Raw genomic sequence first — 21,774 nt, forward strand, 5'->3', positions numbered from 1 at the left:
CATAAATGGTGGAAAAGGCAGAAAAAGAAAAGGATGTGAAATCAGTGCAAAAAAATTGCATATTTGCAAATCACCTTCAAACAGGAGTCAGGACACTAATATCATCACGGGCATGAAAATTTGAGTTAGTCAAGTTGAAATGTCAGTAAAAAGGGAGTTTTTGTCACAGTAACTTTTATGATAGTCTTAAAGATGATGCTTTAATTACATGGGTTTTTCTGTTAAACACAGTTCCACCTGAAGGAGAACTTGATGCAGAACTAAGGAAAGTCCTTGTGTTGCGTGCTGGAGTCACAATGAGACTTTACGTGCCAGTAAGAGGACGTCCACCTCCTAAGATTTCATGGTCTAAAGTGGGTGCCAACCTAAGAGATAGACAAGGATTAGACATCAAGTCAACTGATTTTGATACCTTCCTGCGTTGTGAAAATGTAAATAAATATGATGCTGGGAAATATGTCCTCAGTCTGGAGAACAGCTGTGGCAAAAAGGCATACACCATTGTTGTAAAAGTACTTGGTAAGTCTCAGGGCTCTCCCCATTAAAATATATTTGTTAACTTTTTAACTGGTTTTTAAAATTCTGTTACTAAATCAAATATGGTGATGTTGTGTTTATCTAGATACTCCAGGCCCACCTATTAACCTGATTGTAAAGGAAGCATCTAAAGATTCTGCCTTCATTACATGGGAACCTCCTCTAGTAGATGGGGGCAGTCCAATCACAAATTATGTTGTTGAAAAACGTGATGCAGAAAGAAAGTCGTGGTCCACTGTAACAACAGAATGTCCAAAGACTAGCTACAGGATAACTAACTTAGAAGAAGGCAAATCTTACTTCTTCAGAGTTTTTGCTGAAAATGAATATGGTATTGGTGATCCTTGTGAAACTCGTGATGCTGTCAAAGCTTCTGGTAGGAAAAATGAATCTTTTTCACCTATTTTTTAATTAAAATAATTTTTATTTTTAGCTTGAATGGACACTTACTGTGCTTTTCTTCCTTCTAGAAACACCTGGGCCAGTTGTGGATCTAAAAGCTTCAGTTGTAACAAAATCCTCATGCAATTTGGTATGGAAGAAACCTATCAGTGATGGTGGAAGCCGTATTTCTGCATATATTGTTGAGGTCCTGATTGGTGAAGATAAATGGCAAGAAGTCATGCGGGGAAAGAACCTCCATTTTTCAATGAGAGACTTAAAAGAAGGACAAGAATACACTTTCAGAGTGAGGGCTCAAAACGATGCTGGATATGGAACTCCATCAGAGATCACAATTGTAGCAAGAGATGATGTTGGTGAGAAGCAAGATCATTAATTCAATGCTTTACTTACCCAAATTATGTTTTATGCATACTATCATTACTATGTATATATAGAAATAAGACACCTTTAAAACAGCATCTTCATTTTACAACAGAGTTTATGCATAGTGGAATAACTGGTTTCTTTCATTTTTTACAGTGGCACCTGAACTTGACTTAAGAGATCTACCTGATTTGTGTTATACAGCTAAAGAAGGTAGCAATTTCCGTCTTAAAATCCCTATGAAAGGCAAGCCTGTCCCAACCGTAACTTGGAAGAAGGATGAAGACCAGGCAATTACTGAGAGTGGAAGAGTTGCATTTGAATCTACAGCAGTTAACACCACTCTTGTAGTACATGACTGCCAGAAAGCTGATGCTGGGAAATACACAATAACTCTGAAGAATGTTGCTGGCAGCAAGGAAGGCACTATTTTTGTGAAAGTTGTTGGTAAACCTGGCATACCAACAGGTCCGGTGAAATTTGAAGAAGTCACAGCCGATGCCATAACCTTAAAGTGGGGCCCTCCAAAAGATGATGGTGGTTCAGAAATCACTAACTATGTTCTAGAGAAGAGAGATAATGTAAACAATAAGTGGGTAACTTGTGCCTCTGCAGTCCAGAAAACCACATTTAGAGTTACGAGACTTCATGAAGGAAATGAATATACATTCAGGATCAGGGCTGAAAATAAGTATGGAGTAGGGGAAGGTCTTAAATCAGAGCCTGTCATTGCAAAACATCCATTTGGTAAGTATCCATTATAATTTTTGAAATCTAAAAAAATTATTTTAGAGATGATAATAATTTTTAACATTACTGCATTTTTTCAATATTGTTTAGATGTCCCAGATGCTCCTCCACCTCCCAATATTGTTGCTGTTCGGCATGAGTCTGTAGCTTTGACTTGGACTGATCCCAGAAGAACTGGAGGTTCACCAATCACAGGTACATCCCCCAAAACCTCCCTAGTATTTCAGTTAATAGTTCTTTCTCTCTGTGAAAAGGTAAGATGAAAGTAACAGGTGTTTATGCACTAAATTAAGTGATTGATTGATTGATTGATTGATTGACTGATTAATTGACTGATTTTACTGGTTTACTTCCTAAGAAATAACTCAAATTTTGGGAAAATACTAACTGAGAAACAATATCTTTGCTCAGAACCAAAAAATGTAAAGAAATAAAACCAAACTCACCTCTATGTGACAATACTTGGGTCTATAAAATCAGCAATTTGCATTTATGAACATCTCATCATTGCAATTACATACATCTGTTGTGTATGTTCACATCCATTTCTTAATCTGGTTTTCAGTGCTCCTCTTGCACAGTGTATGCAACGTGCAATATGGGCAGTAGGATGTTTCACAGTGCTGTGAGAAATTGAGATTTCTAGAAACCCTCCCCATATTTTCATCTCATCATTTATCTTCTAGGTTATCACATTGAAGTTAAAGAAAGAAATAGTCTTCTGTGGAAGAGAGCAAATAAAACTCCAATAAGAATGAAAGATTTCAGAGTGACAGGGTTAACTGAAGGTCTGGAATATGAATTCAGAGTAATGGCAATCAATATGGCTGGAGTAGGTAAACCAAGTCTTCCATCTGAGCCAGTTGTGGCACTTGATCCTATTGGTAAGTCATCAGGAGAATAAAAAGGAAAATTCTGAAATTTGAAATAGCTTTTTTTTGACTGCTATTTGACTTGCTATTTTTTCTTCTAGATCCTCCTGGGAAACCTGAAGTTATCAATGTAACCAGGAACTCAGTAACACTCATTTGGACGGAACCAAAATATGATGGTGGACATAAGTTAACTGGCTATATTGTTGAAAAGCGTGATTTACCCAAAAAGACTTGGACAAAAGCTAATCATGTGAATGTTCCAGACTGTGCATTTACTGTAACTGACCTTACTGAAGGCTGCAAATATGAGTTCAGAATTAGAGCAAAGAACACCGCTGGAGCTATCAGTCCTCCATCTGAATCCACAGGAACCATAATTTGCAAGGATGAGTACGGTATGTAGATGGCATTGAAAAGGTAGAATTTTATTGAATAATTAATATCAAATCGCTTTTGTTTCTTATCCCTGTGTTCTTGTTGTAATAATCAGTATTTTTTGTCTTTGTTTTGACAGAGGCACCAAGCATTGTTCTGGATCCTACTTTGAAGGAAGGTTTAACAGTAAAAGCAGGGGAAACCATCACACTGTCTGCTATTAGTATCCGTGGCAAACCACCTCCAACTTCTGCATGGTCAAAAGCTGGAAAAGATTTTAGACCTTCAGAGCTTGTGCACATTGAGACCAAACCAACTTCTTCTACTCTAAGTGTCAAATATGCAGCCAGAAAAGATTCTGGAGAATACACAATCACTGCAACCAATCCTTTTGGCACTAAGCAGGAGAGTGTACATGTGAAAGTTTTAGATATTCCAGGACCTCCAGGGCCTATTGAGATCAGCAATGTTTCAGCAGAAAAAGCGACTCTTACATGGACACCTCCTGCAGAAGATGGTGGATCACCAGTGAAATCATATATTCTTGAAAAGAGAGAAACTAGTCGACTGCTCTGGACATTGGTTGCTGAAAACATTGAGAGCTGTAGGCATGTTGTTAGCAAGCTCATTCAAGGAAATGAATATGTTTTCCGTGTCTCAGCAGTAAATCAGTATGGCAAGGGTGAACCAGTACAATCAGAACCAGTTAAAATGGTAGATAGATTTGGTAAGTAGTACAAGCTAAGAGATTCCAGTGTGGTTTTATTAATTTTTAAAGACTTGATTTTTGGTTTAACTATACTTTTTTCTGCCTGAACAGGTCCTCCAGGCCCTCCTGGAAAACCAGAAGTAACAAATGTGACTAAAAATACTGTCACAGTTACCTGGAAAAGGCCAGTCGATGATGGTGGAAGTGAAATCACAGGTTACCATGTGGAGCGAAGAGAAAAGAAAGGTTTAAGATGGGTCAGAGCAACAAAGAAACCAGTTTCAGATCTTAGATGCAAAGTAACTGGTCTTCTGGAAGGAAATGAATATGAATTCCGTGTCAGTGCAGAAAATAGAGCTGGAGTTGGACCACCAAGCGATACTTCAAACTCAGTCCTGTGCAGAGATGTTGCTTGTCAGTATCATGCTTTTTCTTTTTGGGGTGGGTGGGATGGGCAGGGAGCACATTCAGAGAGCATAAGAATGACTTCTACTGTCATGTAATGTTTTACCTTTTATTTGCTTTTCAGACCCACCAGGTCCACCTGCAAATCCAAGAGTGACTGATACTACAAAGACAAGTGCATCTTTAGCCTGGGGAAAGCCTCACTATGATGGTGGTCTTGAAATCACTGGCTATATAGTTGAGCATCAAAAAGAAGGGGAAGATGAATGGGTGAAAGACACAATAGGGACTGCTTTAAGAATCACTCAGTTTGTTGTAGCTCATCTGCAGACAGGGGCCAAGTATAATTTCAGAATCTCTGCCATGAATGCTGCAGGTGTCGGTGAACCAGCCATAATTCCAAGTGTGGAAATCACTGACCGAGAAGAGATTCCTGACTTTGAACTGGATGCTGAGCTAAGAAGAACACTTGTTGTTAGAGCTGGATTAACTATTCGGATTTTTGTACCAATTAAAGGACGTCCAACTCCAGAAGTTACATGGACAAAAGATGATGTCTCACTCAAAGGACGTGCCAGTATTGAAAATACCGACTCTTTTACACTCTTGATTGTCACAGAGTGCACCAGATATGATGCAGGAAAATATGTAATGACTCTTGAAAACGCTGCTGGTAAGAAGACTGGCTTTGTAAATGTAAAAGTCTTGGATACACCAGGTCCACCAATAAACCTTAAGCCTAGAGAAATAACCAAAGACAGCATCACCCTCCAATGGGATATGCCTCTGGTAGATGGAGGTTCACGTATAACAAACTATATTGTTGAGAAACGTGAATCAACTCGGAAGGCATATTCCACAGTCACAACCAACTGCCAGAAGTGTTCCTTCAGAATTCCTAATTTGTCTGAGGGGTGTGAATATTATTTCAGAGTTCTGGCTGAAAATGAGTACGGTATTGGTGAACCAGCTGAAACTGCAGAACCAGTAAAAGCTTCTGAGGCCCCATCCCCACCTGAGAGCCTTAATATTATGGATATAACACGGAACTCAGTTAGCCTAGCTTGGCCAAAACCAGAACATGATGGTGGCAGCAAGATCACTGGGTATGTAATTGAAGCACAGAGAAAAGGAACCAACCAGTGGGCACATATCACCACTGTAAAAACACTGGACTGTGTGGTAAAGAATCTAACTGAAAATGAAGAGTATACTTTCCAGGTTATGGCAGTTAACAGTGCTGGAAGAAGTGCCCCAAGAGAAAGCAGACCAGTTATTATCAAAGAGCAAACAATGCTACCAGAGTTTGACCTCCGCGCTCTTTACCAGAAAACAGTCATTGCCAAAGCTGGTGACAATATCAAGATTGAAATCCCTGTACTTGGTCGTCCAAGGCCTACTGTGACTTGGAAGAAAGAAGACCAGATACTTAAGCAAACACAAAGGGTAAATTACGAAAATACAGCAACTGCAACCATACTGACCATCAATGAATGTATTCGAAGTGATAGTGGTCAATATCCACTGTCAGCTAAAAATATTGTTGGAGAAGTTAGTGAAGTAATCACAGTTCAGGTTCATGACATACCTGGACCGCCTACTGGACCAATCAAATTTGAAGAAATTTCATGTGATTTCCTGACATTCTCGTGGGAGCCTCCTTTGAATGATGGTGGTGTACCAATAAGTAACTACGTTGTAGAAATGCGTCAGACTGACAGTACCACGTGGACTGAATTGGCAACTACAGTGATACGTACTACATTTAAAGCCATTCGTCTTACTACTGGAGTTGAGTATCAGTTCCGTGTCAAAGCTCAAAACAGATATGGAATTGGCCCAGCCATTACTTCAGAGTCTGTAGTTGCCAACTACCCATTTAAGGTACCTGGGCCTCCTGGCACTCCTCAGGTGATTGCAGTCACCAAAGAAACCATGACCATTAGCTGGAATGAGCCAGTTACTGATGGTGGAAGCCCAATACTGGGATATCACATTGAAAGAAAAGAGCGAAACAGCATTGTTTGGCAGACTGTAAGCAAAATGTTGGTGTCAGGCAACATCTTTAAATCAACTGGACTTACCGATGGCATTGCATATGAGTTCCGTGTTATAGCAGAAAATCTGGCTGGGAAGAGTAAGCCAAGCAAGCCATCTGAGCCTGTGTTTGCCCTGGACCCAATAGATCCACCTGGTAAGCCGATACCTCTGAACATTACAAGACATGCGGTTACACTGAAGTGGACTAAACCAGAATATAATGGAGGTTTTAAGATAACTGGCTACACTGTTGAAAAAAGAGACCTTCCTAATGGCCGTTGGCTGAAGGCTAATTTCAGCAATATACTAGAGACTGAATTCACTGTAAGTGGTTTGACGGAAGATGCTGCCTATGAATTCCGTGTCATTGCTAGGAATGCTGGTGGAGCTGTTAGTCAGCCCTCAGAGCCATCAGATGCAATCACTTGTAGAGATGACATTGAAGCACCAAGGATAAAGGTGGATGCTAAATACAAGGATACCATAGTGCTGAAAGCAGGTGAAGTTTTCAGACTTGAGGCCGATGTTTCAGGTCGCCCTCCGCCAACTATGATGTGGACAAAGGGAGAAAAAGAACTTGAAGACACAGCAAAATTAGAAATAAAAGTAGCAGATTTCTCTACCATTCTCATCAATAAAGATTCCTCAAGAAGAGATGGTGGTGCTTATACACTTACGGCAACAAACCCTGGTGGCTTTGCCAAGCATATCTTCAACGTTAAAGTTCTTGACAGACCTGGTCCCCCAGAGGGGCCTTTGGCTGTGTCTGAAGTCACTGCAGAAAAATGTGTGCTGTCATGGCTACCCCCACTGGATGATGGAGGAGCAAAGATTGACCATTATGTGGTTGAAAAACGTGAAACAAGTAGATTGGCATGGACATCTGTAGGCACAGAAGTTCCAGTGACTAAATTGAAAGTTACTAAACTGTTGAAGGGCAATGAGTACGTGTTCCGAGTTATGGCTGTTAACAAATATGGAGTTGGTGAGCCTCTGGAATCAGAGCCCATTATTGCAGTAAATCCATATGTTCCACCTGATCCACCTAAAACACCTGAAGTTACAGCAATTACAAAGGATTCTATGGTTGTCTGTTGGGGCCATCCTGATTCTGATGGTGGGAGCCCAATAACTAACTATATTGTGGAACGTCGAGACAGGACTGGTCTACGGTGGGTGAAATGTAACAAAAGGGTTGTTACTGACTTGCGTTATAAAGTGTCTGGACTGACAGAAGGCCATGAATATGAATACAGAGTCATGGCGGAAAACGCTGCTGGTGTCAGTGAGCCAAGCCCAACCAGTCCATTCTATAAGGCCTGTGATACTGTATTTAAGCCTGGTCCCCCAGGTAATCCTCGTGTTTTGGATAGCAGCAAGTCCTCTATTACAATAGCATGGAACAAACCAATATATGATGGTGGTTCAGAGATCACAGGTTACATGGTTGAGATTGCACTACCTGAAGAAGATGAGTGGAAGATTGTAACTCCACCAATGGGTTTAAAGGCCACTTCTTTTACCATCACTGACTTGAAAGAAAATCAAGAGTATAAAATACGGATATATGCTATGAACTCTGAAGGTCTTGGGGAACCTGCTCTTGTTCCTGGCACTCCAAAAGCTGAAGAAAGAATGCTACCTCCAGAGATTGAACTTGATGCAGAACTACGTAAAGTTGTAACTATTAGAGCTTGCTGTACTCTAAGACTCTTTGTCCCAATTAAAGGAAGACCAGCACCTGAAGTAAAATGGACAAGGGAACATGGGGAATCTTTGGATAGAGCAAGCATTGAATCAACAAGCTCTTATACTTTACTTATTGTTGAAAATGTAAATAGATTTGATAGTGGCAAATACATACTGACAATTGAAAACAGCTCAGGTAGTAAGTCAGCATTTGTGAATGTCAGAGTTCTTGATACTCCAGGGGCACCTCAAGATTTGAAAATAAAAGAAGTTACAAAATCTTCAGTTACACTCACATGGGAACCTCCTCTCATAGATGGTGGCTCTAAAATAAAAAATTACATCGTTGAAAAGCGTGAATCAACCAGAAAAGCTTATTCAACTGTTAATGCCAATTGCCACAAGACCAGCTGGAAAGTTGATTCACTGCAAGAAGGCTGCAACTACTACTTCAGAGTCCTAGCTGAAAATGAGTATGGAATAGGCCTTCCAGTTGAAACTTCAGAATCCGTAAAAGTATCAGAAAGACCACTTCCACCAGGGAAAATAACTTTGTTGGATGTGACAAGAAATAGCGTGTCCTTATCTTGGGAAAAGCCCGAACATGATGGTGGTAGCAGAATACTGGGCTATATTGTAGAAATGCAAAGTAAAGGCAGTGAAAAGTGGTCAACCTGTGCTACCGTAAAAGTTACTGAAGCCACTATCACAGGATTGATCCAAGGTGAAGAATACACCTTCCGTGTTTCAGCTCAGAATGAGAAAGGTATCAGTGATCCTCGCCAGCTGGGTATACCAGTTGTTGCAAAAGATCTTGTGATCCCACCAGCTTTCAAACTACTGTTTACCACTTTCAGTGTTCTAGCAGGAGAGGACTTAAAGGTTGATGTTCCTTTTGTTGGTCGACCCAAACCAGCAGTGTCTTGGCATAAAGACAATGTGGCATTGAAGCAGACTACAAGAGTAAATGCAGAAAGCTCAGAAAACAACACCGTGTTAACAATAAAAGAAGCATGCAGAGAAGATGTGGGATCATATTTAGTTAAACTTACAAACTCTGCTGGTGAAGCAGCTGAGACCCTAAATATTGTTGTCCTTGACAAACCAGGACCTCCAACTGGACCAGTAAAAGTAGATGAAGTAACGGCAGATAGTATTACCATTTCCTGGGAACCACCCAAGTATGATGGTGGTAGCTCTATCAATAACTACATTGTAGAAAGAAGAGACACTTCCACCACTACTTGGCACATTGTGTCAGCTACTGTTGCAAGAACAACTATAAAAGCATGTCGTTTAAAGACTGGGTGTGAATATCAATTCAGAATCGCAGCTGAGAACAGATATGGGAAGAGTACGTATCTCACCTCGGAGTCAATAATAGCCCAATACCCATTTAAAGTTCCTGGTCCACCTGGAACTCCTTTTGTAACAAATGTCTCAAAAGACAGCATGGTGGTACAATGGCATGAACCAGTCAACGATGGCGGCAGCAGGATCATTGGTTATCACTTGGAGCGCAAAGAAAGAAACAGCATTCTGTGGGCTAAACTGAATAAAACACCTATTCCAGATACCAAGTTTAAGACAACTGGCCTTGAAGAAGGTCTTGAATATGAATTCAGAGTCTATGCAGAAAATATAGTGGGAATTGGAAAGGCAAGTAGAACATCTGAATGCTTTACTGCACGTGACCCGTGTGACCCTCCAGGTCGTCCAGAACCTGTAATTGTCACAAGAAACTCAGTAACACTTCAGTGGAAGAAACCTATATATGATGGTGGAAGTAAGATCACAGGCTATGTTGTTGAAAAGAAGGAATTACCTGATGGCCGTTGGATGAAAGCAAGCTTTACAAATGTTATTGATACTCAATTTGAAGTAACTGGTCTGGTCGAAAACCAGAGATATGAGTTTCGTGTTATAGCACGAAATGCTGCAGGCATTTTCAGTGAACCATCTGAGAGCTCAGGGGCAATTACAGCAAGAGATGAAGTAGAACCACCTCAAATAAGTATGGATCCAAAATACAAAGACACTATTGTAGTGCATGCTGGTGAGTCTTTCAAGCTTGATGCTGATGTTCATGGCAAACCAATACCTTCCATTCAGTGGTTAAAAGGTGATCGCGAGCTGACAAGCACTGCTCATATGGAAATAAAAACTACTGATTTTGCAACAAGCCTTAGTGTGAAGGAAGCCACAAGAGTTGACAGTGGGCAGTATGTACTACTGGCAAAGAATGTTGCAGGTGAAAAGAAGGTTCCTGTTAATGTCAAAGTTCTTGATAGGCCTGGACCACCAGAAGGACCTGTTGAGATTACAGGTGTTACAGCTGAAAAATGCACACTGTCATGGAAACCTCCACTACAAGATGGTGGTAGCGATATTTCGCACTACGTTGTAGAAAAAAGGGAGACCAGTCGCTTGGTGTGGACTGTTGTTGACTCAAATGTGCAAACCTTGAGTTGTAAAGTTACAAAACTTCTTGAAGGAAATGAGTATGTTTTCCGCATCATGGCAGTAAATAAGTATGGTATTGGTGAACCTCTTGAGTCTGACCCAGTAGTCGCAAAGAACCCATTTGTAGTGCCACTTGCTCCAAAGGCTCCAGAAGTCACAGCAGTTACCAAGGATTCTATGATAGTTGTATGGGAAAGGCCAGCCTCAGATGGTGGAAGTGAAATCCTAGGCTACGTCCTTGAAAAGCGAGATAAGGAAGGCATTCGCTGGACAAGATGTAACAAACGCCTGATAAGTGAACTGCGATACAGAGTGACTGGTCTTATAGAAAATCATGATTATGAGTACAGAGTTTCAGCTGAAAATGCTGCTGGCCTAAGTGAACCAAGTCCACCTTCTACTTACTACAAAGCATGTGATCCTATTTACAAGCCTGGTCCACCCAACAATCCTAAAGTCACGGATGTTACAAGATCTTCAGTTTTTCTTTCATGGGGTAAACCTATCTATGATGGTGGCTCTGAAATTCAGGGATACATTGTGGAAAAATGTGATGTAAGTGATGGTGAATGGGCAATTTGTACCCCTCCAACTGGAATTAAGAATACTCACATGGAAGTAGAAAAATTAGTGGAAAAACATGAATACAAATTCCGCATATGTGCAGTAAATAAAGCAGGAGTTGGAGAGCATGCAGATGTTCCTGGTTCTGTTATTGTAGAAGAAAAGATGGAGGCACCAGACCTTGACCTTGACATGGAATTAAGGAAGATTGTAAATGTGAGGGCAGGAGGTTCCTTAAGACTGTTTGTTCCCATCAGAGGTCGTCCAACACCTGAAGTAAAATGGGGTAAAGTGGATGGTGACATCAGAGAAGCAGCTATTATTGATACCACTAGCAGCTTTACTTCCCTTGTTCTAGATAATGTTAACAGATTTGATAGCGGAAAGTATACTCTGACCTTGGAAAACAGCAGTGGAACAAAGTCTGCCTTTGTCAGTGTAAGAGTACTGGATACCCCAAGTGCCCCTGTTAATTTAAAAATCAGAGAGGTCACTAAAGACTCTGTTTCACTTTCATGGGAGCCTCCTCTTTTGGATGGTGGAGCAAAAATAAAGAATTTCATTATTGAAAAGCGTGAAGCAACAAGAAAGGCATATGCAGCTGTTGTAACAAACTGCCACAAAACTTCATGGAAAGTAGATCAACTTCAGGAGGGCTGCTATTACTTCTTCAGAATCTCTGCTGAGAATGAATATGGAATTGGCCTCCCTGCAGAAACCAGTGACCCAATTAAAGTTGCTGAAGTTCCACAGCCTCCTGGGAAAATAACAGTGGATGATGTCACAAGAAACAGTGTCTCACTAAGCTGGGCAAAACCTGAACATGATGGTGGTAGCAAAATCATACAGTATATTGTTGAAATGCAAGCAAAGGGGAGTGAAAAGTGGTCAGAGTGTGCTCGTGTTAAAACACTTGAAGCAGTTGTTACTAATCTAACTCAAGGGGAAGAATATCTTTTTAGAGTAATGGCTGTAAATGAAAAGGGTAAGAGTGATCCTAGAGCACTTGCAGTTCCAATAGTTGCCAAAGATCTGGTGATTGAACCTGATGTAAGACCTGCTTTCCACAGTTACAGTGTTCAGGTGGGACAGGATCTGAAAGTAGAAATACCAATTGCAGGTCGACCTAAACCAACTGTTACCTGGGTTAAAGATGGCCAGCCATTAAGGCAGACAACAAGAGTCAATGTTAGCGATTCAACTGATCTCACTATATTGAATCTTAAGGAAACTAGCAAAGAAGACAGTGGCACTTATGAAATCACTGTGGCTAATGTTGTTGGACAAAAGTCTGCCTCTGTTGAAATTATTACTCTAGACAAACCTGACCCTCCAGTTGGACCTGTGAAGTTTGATGAAATAAGTGCAGAAAGTATTACCCTATCATGGAATCCCCCAGTGTACACAGGCGGCTGCCAAATCACCAACTATGTTGTTCACAAGAGAGATACAACAACCACTGTATGGGAAACAGTTTCGGCTACTGTTGCAAGAACTACGCTGAAGGTGACTAAACTGAAAACTGGTTCAGAATACCAGTTCAGAATATTTGCTGAGAATAGGTATGGGCAGAGTTTTGCGTTGGAATCTGCACCGGTTGTAGCACAGTATCCCTACAAGGAACCAGGACCCCCTGGCACACCATTTGTAACAACAGTTACAAAAGACTCCATGGTCGTACAATGGCATGAGCCAATAAATGATGGCGGCAGTAGAGTGTTGGGCTACCATCTTGAGAGGAAGGAGAAAAACAGCATTCTGTGGACTAAAGTAAACAAGACTATTATTCAGGACACAAGTTTTAAGACAAATAACCTTGAAGAAGGAATTGAATATGAGTTTCGAGTTTCTGCAGAAAATATTGTTGGTGTAGGCAGAACAAGTAAAGTTTCTGAGTGCTATGTAGCTCGTGATCCATGCGATCCTCCAGGTCGCCCAGAAGCTATAATAATAAAAAGAAGCTCTATTACTCTACAGTGGACCAAACCAGAATACGATGGTGGAAGTAAGGTTACTGGTTATATTGTAGAGAAACGTGACTTACCAGACGGTCGCTGGATGAAAGCTAGCTTCACAAATATCATTGAAACTCAGTTCACTGTAACAGGACTTACTGAAGACCAAAGATATGAATTTAGAGTAATTGCAAAGAACGCTGCAGGTGCAATAAGCAAACCTTCTGACAGTACAGGACCAATAACAGCAAGGGACGAAGTTGAACTTCCACGAATTTCAATGGATCCAAAGTACAAAGACACTATTGTTGTAAATGCTGGTGAAACATTCAGACTTGAGGCTGATGTTCATGGAAAGCCACTACCAACCATTAAGTGGTACAAAGGAGATAAAGAGCTTGAGGACACTGCTAGATATGAAATAAAGAACACAGATTTCAGTGCATTAATAATTGTAAAAGATGCTGTTAGAGTTGATGGTGGACAGTACATTCTAGAAGCCTCTAATGTTGCAGGAACAAAGACAGTAACAGTAAACGTAAAAGTCTTGGACAGGCCAGGACCTCCGGAGGGCCCAGTCCAAGTGACAGGAGTTACAGCTGAAAAATGTGCATTGGCATGGGGTCCTCCTCTTCATGATGGTGGCAGTGATATTTCTCATTATATTGTAGAGAAGAGAGAAACTAGCCGCCTGGCATGGACTGTGGTTGCTTCAGAGGTTTTACCTACAATGCTGAAAGTAACAAAACTCTTGGAAGGAAATGAATACGTCTTCCGGATCATGGCAGTTAACAAATATGGGGTTGGTGAACCATTAGAATCTGTGCCAGTAATGATGAAAAATCCATTTGTGGTTCCTGGACCACCAAAGGCCTTGGAAATTACCAACATCACAAAGGATTCTATGACTGTCTGCTGGACCCGGCCAGATAGTGATGGAGGTAGTGAAATTGTAGGTTACATTGTAGAAAAGAGAGACCGAGCGGGCATCAGATGGATAAAATGCAGTAAACGCCGCATTACAGATTTGCGATTAAGAGTTACAGGATTAACAGAGGATCATGAATACGAATTCAGAGTTTCTGCTGAAAATGCTGCTGGAGTTGGTGAACCAAGCCAGGTTTCTCCCTACTTTAAAGCTTGTGACCCGATGTTCAAGCCTGGCCCACCTACAAATGCCCATGTTGTGGATACCACCAAAAGTTCCATTATACTTGGTTGGAGTAAACCTATTTATGATGGTGGTTGTGAAATCCAGGGATACCTTGTAGAAATCTGTAAAGCAGATGAAGATGAATGGTCACTTGTTACTCCACAGACAGGTATACGTGCCACTCGATTTGAGATCAAAAAGCTTACTGAACATCAAGAATACAAACTACGAGTGTGTGCTCTCAACAAGATTGGTGTGGGAGAGGCTGCATCAGTTCCTGGTACTATTAAACCAGAAGACAAACTTGAAGCTCCAGAACTTGATATTGATTCAGAACTAAGGAAAGGGATAGTGGTTAGAGCTGGTGGATCTGCTAGGATTCACATACCATTCAGGGGACGACCAACACCCGACATCACATGGTCCCGAGAAGAAGGTGAATTCTCAGAAAAAGTTCAGATCGATAAAGGCATAAACTACACACAACTTTCAATTGACAACTGTGATAGAAATGATGCTGGAAAGTATATTCTTAAGTTAGAGAACAGCAGTGGTTCTAAATCTGCATTTGTTACAGTAAAAGTCTTGGACACACCAGGACCCCCTCAAAACTTAGTGGTAAAGGATATAAAGAAGGATTCTGCTGTATTATCTTGGGAACCACCAGTTATTGATGGTGGTGCAAAGGTAAAGAACTACGTAATAGACAAGCGTGAGTCAACCAGGAAGGCATTTGCAAATGTAAGTGCTAAGTGTGGCAAGACAAGTTTTAAAGTTGAAAATCTTACAGAAGGAGCAATTTATTACTTCAGAGTTATGGCTGAAAATGAATACGGAATTGGTGTTCCAGTTGAAACCAGGGATGCTGTCAAAGCCTCAGAGCCACCTCTGCCTCCTGGGAAAGTAACACTCACTGATGTGACTCAGAGAAGTGCATCATTTACATGGGAAAAACCTGAACATGATGGAGGTAGCAGAATTTTGGGATACCTTGTTGAAATGTTGCCTAAAGGAACAGAAAAATGGAGTGTTGTTAGTGAGACCAAAACATGTAATGCAGAGGTGTCTGGATTGAGTCCAGGACAGGAATATCAATTCCGTGTGATTGCCTACAATGAAAAAGGCAAAAGTGATCCCAGAGCGCTTGGAATTCCTGTGATAGCTAAAGACTTGACTATTGAGCCAAGTTTCAAACTGATGTTTACTACATATAGTGTACAAGCTGGAGAAGACCTGAAGGTAGAAGTACCGTTTATAGGTAGACCCAAACCTACTATTACTTGGACAAAAGATGAGCAGCCACTGAAACAGACAACCAGATTAAATATTCAGAATACAACAACATCAACTATTTTACATATTAAAGAAAGCAGCAGGGAAGACTTTGGCAAATATACAGTAACAGCAACAAATGCAGCAGGTACAGCAACAGAGCACCTGAGCATAATTGTACTAGAAAAGCCTGGCCCACCACGAGGACCTGTCCGCTTTGATGAAATTAGTGCAGACTTTGTTGTTTTATCATGGGATCCACCTGATTATACTGGTGGCTGTCAGATAAGCAACTATATAGTAGAAAAGCGTGACACAAGCACTACCACATGGAACATTGTGTCAGCAACTGTTGCAAGAACAACCATCAAAGCAACAAAGCTTAAAACAGGTTCTGAATACCAGTTCAGGATTTCTGCTGAAAACAGATATGGAAAGAGCTCTCCTTTGGCTTCTAAATCAGTTGTTGTGCAATACCCCTACAAGGTGCCTGGACCACCTGGAACCCCATTTGTCACAGCAGCTTCCAAGGACCATATGATTGTACAATGGCATGAACCAGTTAATGATGGAGGAAGCAAAGTTCTTGGCTACCATCTTGAGCGTAAAGATAAGAACAGCATTCTTTGGACAAAACAGAACAAGTCACTTATTGTGGACACCAAATATAAAACAGATGGCCTTGAAGAAGGTCTTGAATATGAGTTCAGAGTTTCTGCTGAAAACATTGTTGGCATTGGCAAAGTCAGCAAAGTATCAGAACTCTATGTTGCCCGAGATCCTTGTGACCCACCTGGCCGCCCAGAGGCCATTGTTGTTACAAGAAGTAACATCACACTGAAGTGGAAAAAGCCAGAATATGATGGTGGAAGCAAAATAACTGGTTATATTGTAGAAAAGAAAGAACTGCCAGATGGTCGCTGGATGAAAGCCAGCTTTACAAATGTGTTGGAAACAGAATTTACAGTAAGTGGTCTTGTTGAAAACCAACGATATGAATTCAGAGTAATTGCAAGAAATGCAGCAGGTTGCTTGAGTGAACCATCTGAAAGTTCAGGGCCTATTACTGCCAGAGATGAAATTGAAGCACCAGGAGCTTCACTGGATCCTAAATACAGAGATGTCATTGTTGTTCATGCTGGAGAAACCTTTGTTCTTGAAGCTGATATCCATGGCAAACCTATTCCTGACATTACATGGTCAAAAGATGGTAAAGACCTTGAAGAAACAACTGCAAGAATGGAAATTAAATCTACCATTGAGAAAACAATTCTCACTGTCAAAGACTGTATAAGAGTAGATGGAGGTCACTATACTCTTAACCTCAAAAATGTTGGTGGCACCAAATCTATACCAATCACTGTAAAAGTGCTTGACAGACCAGGACCTCCAGAAGGACCTTTGAACATTACAGGTGTCACTGCAGAAAAATGCTACTTGTCATGGTCTCCACCTTTACATGATGGTGGTTCTAGTATCTCACATTATATCATTGAGAAGAGAGAGACAAGTAGGCTTTCATGGACACAAGTAGCAACAGACGTCCAGGCTCTCAACTACAAAGTAACCAAGCTCCTTCCTGGCAATGAATACATTTTCCGTGTAATGGCAGTCAATAAATATGGAATTGGAGAGCCCTTGGAATCTGAACCAGTTGTGGCTCGTAATCCATACAAACCCCCTGGTCCTCCTTCAACTCCTGAAGTTTCAGCAATCACAAAAGATTCTATGGTGGTAACATGGGGTCGCCCAGAAGACAACGGGGGAGCTGAAATTGAAGGTTACATACTTGAAAAACGAGACAAAGATGGTATCCGGTGGACCAAATGCAATAAGAAAAGGCTGACAGACTTGCGATTCAGAGTAACAGGTCTAACTGATGGGCATTTCTATGAATTTAGAGTGTCTGCTGAAAATGCTGCAGGGGTAGGGGAACCCAGTGGGCCATCCATTTTCTATCGTGCTTGTGATGTTTTATATCCTCCAGGTCCACCTAGCAATCCAAAGGTTACAGATACTTCCAGGTCATCAGTTTCCCTTGCCTGGAATAAGCCCATTTATGATGGTGGCGCTCCTGTTAAAGGATATGTAGTAGAAGTAAAAGAAGCTGCTGCTGATGAATGGACTACCTGCACCCCACCAACAGGCCTACAAGCAAAACAGTTCACTGTGACAAAACTGAAAGAGAACCAGGAGTATAACTTCCGCATCTGTGCCATCAACTCAGAAGGAGTAGGAGAACCTGTGACTATACCTGGTGCAGTCTTAGCAGAGGACAAGATTGAACCTCCTGAAATTGAACTTGGTGCAGATCTCAGAAAAGTAGTCACTGTACGTGCTAGTGGTACTTTACGCCTGTTTGTCACCATCAAAGGAAGACCAGAACCTGAAGTTAAATGGGAGAAAGCAGAAGGAACGATTAGCGAGCGAGCTCAGATTGAAGTCACCAGTTCCTACACAATGCTGGTCATTGACAATGTCAATAGATTTGATAGTGGTAGATACAATCTTACTTTAGAGAACAACAGTGGCAAAAAATCAGCTTTTGTTAATGTCAGAGTGCTTGATACACCTAGTGCACCTCTAAACCTCACAATCAGAGAAGTGAAAAAAGATTCTGTAACTTTAGCCTGGGAACCACCACTTATTGATGGTGGAGCTAAAATTACCAACTATGTAGTTGAAAAGCGAGAATCCACAAGAAAGGCATATGCCACAGTTACAAGCAACTGTACTAAAAATTCCTTCAAGATTACTCAACTACAAGAAGGATGTAGTTACTACTTCCGTGTTCTAGCTGTAAATGAATATGGGGCTGGTTTACCAGCAGAAACTGCTGATCCAGTTAAGGTGTCTGAACCACCTGCTCCACCTTCAAAGGTCATTCTCGTTGATGTGACTCGCAATTCTGCTTCAATTAAATGGGAAAAGCCAGAGAGCGATGGTGGCAGTAAAATTACTGGTTATGTAGTAGAAATGCAAACTAAAGGAAGTACAAAATGGAGTGCATGTACACAGGTGAAAACATTGGAAGCAACAATAACAGGCTTAAGTATGGGAGAAGAGTACAGTTTCAGAGTGCTTGCTGTTAATGAAAAAGGAAAAAGTGATCCAAGAGAACTTGGTGTCCCAGTCATTGCAAAAGATATTGAAATCCAGCCATCTGTTGAGCTCCTTTTTAACACATTCACAGTGAAAGCTGGAGATGATCTTAAGATTGACATTCCATTCAGAGGGCGACCTCTTCCCACTGCTAGCTGGAAGAAGGATGGGAATCCCTTAAAAGAGACAACCAGGGTAAATGTTCAGACATCAAAGACTTTAACTTCACTGTCCATCAAGGAAGCTACAAACGAAGATCTGGGACATTATGAATTACATCTTTCAAATACTGCTGGATCAACAACAGCTTCTTTAACTGTAGTTGTCCTTGACAGACCAGGACCACCAACTGATGTTAAAATTGATGAAGTTAGTGCTGATAGTGTAACTCTGTCTTGGAAACCTCCAGCATATGATGGTGGATGTCATATTAGCAATTACATTGTGGAGAAGAGAGATACTACCACAACAACATGGGAGGTAGTGTCTGCAGCAGTTGCAAGAACAGCAATTAAAGTATCTCGACTCATCACTGGATCTGAATATCAGTTCCGTGTTTGTGCAGAAAACCGCTATGGGAAAAGCACTTATACTAATTCTCCTTCTGTTGTGGCAGAGTATCCATTTAAGCCTCCAGGTCCACCTGGAACGCCTCGTGTGGCACATGCAACTAAATCTTTCATGATTGTAACTTGGCAGGTGCCAGTTAACGATGGAGGTAGTGTAGTACTAGGATATCATTTGGAGCATAAAGAAAGAAGCAGCATTCTTTGGACAAAAGTCAACAAGAGCCTTATTACTGATACACAAATGAAAGTTACAGGTCTTGATGAAGGACTGATGTACGAATATCGCGTGTATGCAGAAAACATTGCTGGAATAGGCAAATGCAGTAAAGCATGTGAACCAGTTGCTGCAAGAGATCCATGTGATCCTCCTGGTCAACCAGAAGTTACTAATATTACAAGAACATCTGTCTCATTGAAGTGGACTAAACCAGAATACGATGGTGGAGCTAAAGTAACAGGATATATTATTGAACGCAGAGAACTACCAGATGGTCGTTGGCTAAAATGCAATTTTACTAATGTGCAAGAAACATACTTTGATGTAGGTGGACTTACAGAAGACCAGCGTTATGAATTCCATGTGATTGCAAAGAATGCTGCTGGACTCTTCAGTCAGCCATCTGAATCAACTGGACCTGTGACTGTAAAAGATGATGTGGAGGCTCCAAGAATTATGATGGATGCCAAATTCAGGGATGTTGTAGTTGTGAAAGCTGGAGAAGTGTTTAAAGTAAATGCTGATGTTGCAGGACGGCCAATACCAGTGATTTCATGGACAAAGGATGGCAAGGAGCTTGAAGGAAAAGCTAGAGTTGAAATAGTCTCAACAGATTTCACTACTGCAATAACCATTAAGGACTGTATCCGAGGTGATTCAGGACAGTATGTATTGACATTACAGAATGTTGCAGGAACAAAATCTTTGGCAATTAATTGCAAAGTACTTGATAGACCTGGCCCACCTGCAGGTCCACTAGAAATAAATGGCCTTACTGCTGAAAAGTGCCATTTATCATGGGGACCCCCTCAAGAAAACGGCGGTGCAGATATTGATCATTATATTGTGGAAAAACGTGAGACCAGCAGAATTGCATGGACACTTTGTGAAGGAGAGCTTAAAACAACATCTTGTAAAGTGACAAAATTACTGAAAGGTAATGAGTATATTTTCAGAGTGATGGGAGTTAACAAATATGGTGTTGGGGAGCCTCTAGAAAGTGTTGCTGTCAAAGCCCTAGACCCATTTACAGTTCCAAGTCCACCTACATCTTTAGAGATCACCAGTGTGAGCAAAGATTCAATAACTCTCTGCTGGGCAAGACCTGAGTCTGATGGAGGCAATGAGATCTCTGGCTATGTAATTGAAAGGCGTGAGAAAACCAGCCTAAGATGGATTCGTGTAAACAAAAAGCCAGTTTATGATTTAAGAGTGAAATCATCGGGTCTCCGTGAAGGATGTGAATATGAATTTCGGGTTTATGCAGAAAATGCTGCTGGCCTCAGTCTCCCAAGTGAAACCACACCATTGATTAAGGCAGAAGATCCAATCTTCCTGCCATCACCCCCATCTAAACCTAAGATTATGGATTCTACAAGGTCAAATATCACAATTGGTTGGACAAAGCCACTGTTTGATGGAGGTGCTCCAGTCACAGGATACACAGTTGAATACAAGAAAACTGATGAAACTGACTGGACAACAGCTATTCAGAATTTAAGAGGCACAGAATATACCATAACTGGATTAACATCAGGCTCTGAGTACATTTTTAGAGTGAAATCCATTAACAAAATGGGTGTCAGTGAACCAAGTGATGTCTCAGAACCTCAGGTGGCAAAAGAAAGAGAGGAAGAACCTGCCTTTGAAATTGACAGTGAAATGCGGAAGACTTTAATTGTAAAGGCTGGTGAATCATTCACAATGACTGTTCCTTTCAGAGGCAAACCAGTCCCAAATGTAACATGGAACAAACCAGACACTGATCTCCGTACACGTGCAAGCATTGACACTTCAAGTAATTGTACATCTCTTACTGTTGAAAAAGCAACTAGAAATGATTCTGGAAAATACACATTAACATTGCAAAACATCCTGAATACTACCACCTTGACTTTAATTGTCAAAGTTCTTGATACACCTGGCCCACCATCTAATATTGCAACAAAAGAAGTAACTAAAGAATCTGCTGTGTTATCTTGGGATGTTCCTGAAAATGATGGTGGAGCACCTGTAAAGAACTATGTAATTGAAAAACGAGAAGCTAGCAAAAAAGCGTGGGTCACTGTGACAAACAACTGTCATCGCCTGTCCTACAAAGTGACTGGTTTGCAAGAAGGTGCCATTTACTACTTCCGTGTCTCTGGAGAAAATGAATATGGTGTTGGAGTGCCTTCTGAGACCAAAGAGGGAACAAAAATAACAGGTATGTTTTATTATGAAAACAATTTGTTAATACTTAAAATAATATGTGGTTTAAAGTGTTTACTTCAAAATAATGTCAAAAGTTTTAAATCCGCGTACTGTAAAATAGATAATTTTTTGTAGGTA

General features: G+C 40.9%; 1 protein-coding gene across 20 annotated transcripts in view; it reads left to right on the plus strand.

The window, feature by feature from the left end:
- Positions 1-21,774, plus strand: part of LOC138112916 (titin-like) — a 241,572-nt gene that overhangs the window by 191,261 nt on the left and 28,537 nt on the right. For all 20 annotated transcript variants that reach the window (XM_069020545.1, XM_069020525.1, XM_069020531.1 and 17 more), the window contains 10 exons: positions 232-519; positions 623-913; positions 1,008-1,295; positions 1,462-2,052; positions 2,146-2,250; positions 2,742-2,939; positions 3,029-3,325; positions 3,445-4,032; positions 4,126-4,428; positions 4,544-21,649. In XM_069020545.1, the coding sequence (XP_068876646.1) occupies positions 232-519; positions 623-913; positions 1,008-1,295; positions 1,462-2,052; positions 2,146-2,250; positions 2,742-2,939; positions 3,029-3,325; positions 3,445-4,032; positions 4,126-4,428; positions 4,544-21,649 (20,055 nt within the window). The remainder of the gene's footprint in view (positions 1-231; positions 520-622; positions 914-1,007; positions 1,296-1,461; positions 2,053-2,145; positions 2,251-2,741; positions 2,940-3,028; positions 3,326-3,444; positions 4,033-4,125; positions 4,429-4,543; positions 21,650-21,774) is intronic.

Source organism: Aphelocoma coerulescens, chromosome 7, assembly GCF_041296385.1.
Source record: "Aphelocoma coerulescens isolate FSJ_1873_10779 chromosome 7, UR_Acoe_1.0, whole genome shotgun sequence".
Classification (NCBI taxonomy): Eukaryota; Metazoa; Chordata; class Aves; order Passeriformes; family Corvidae; genus Aphelocoma; species Aphelocoma coerulescens.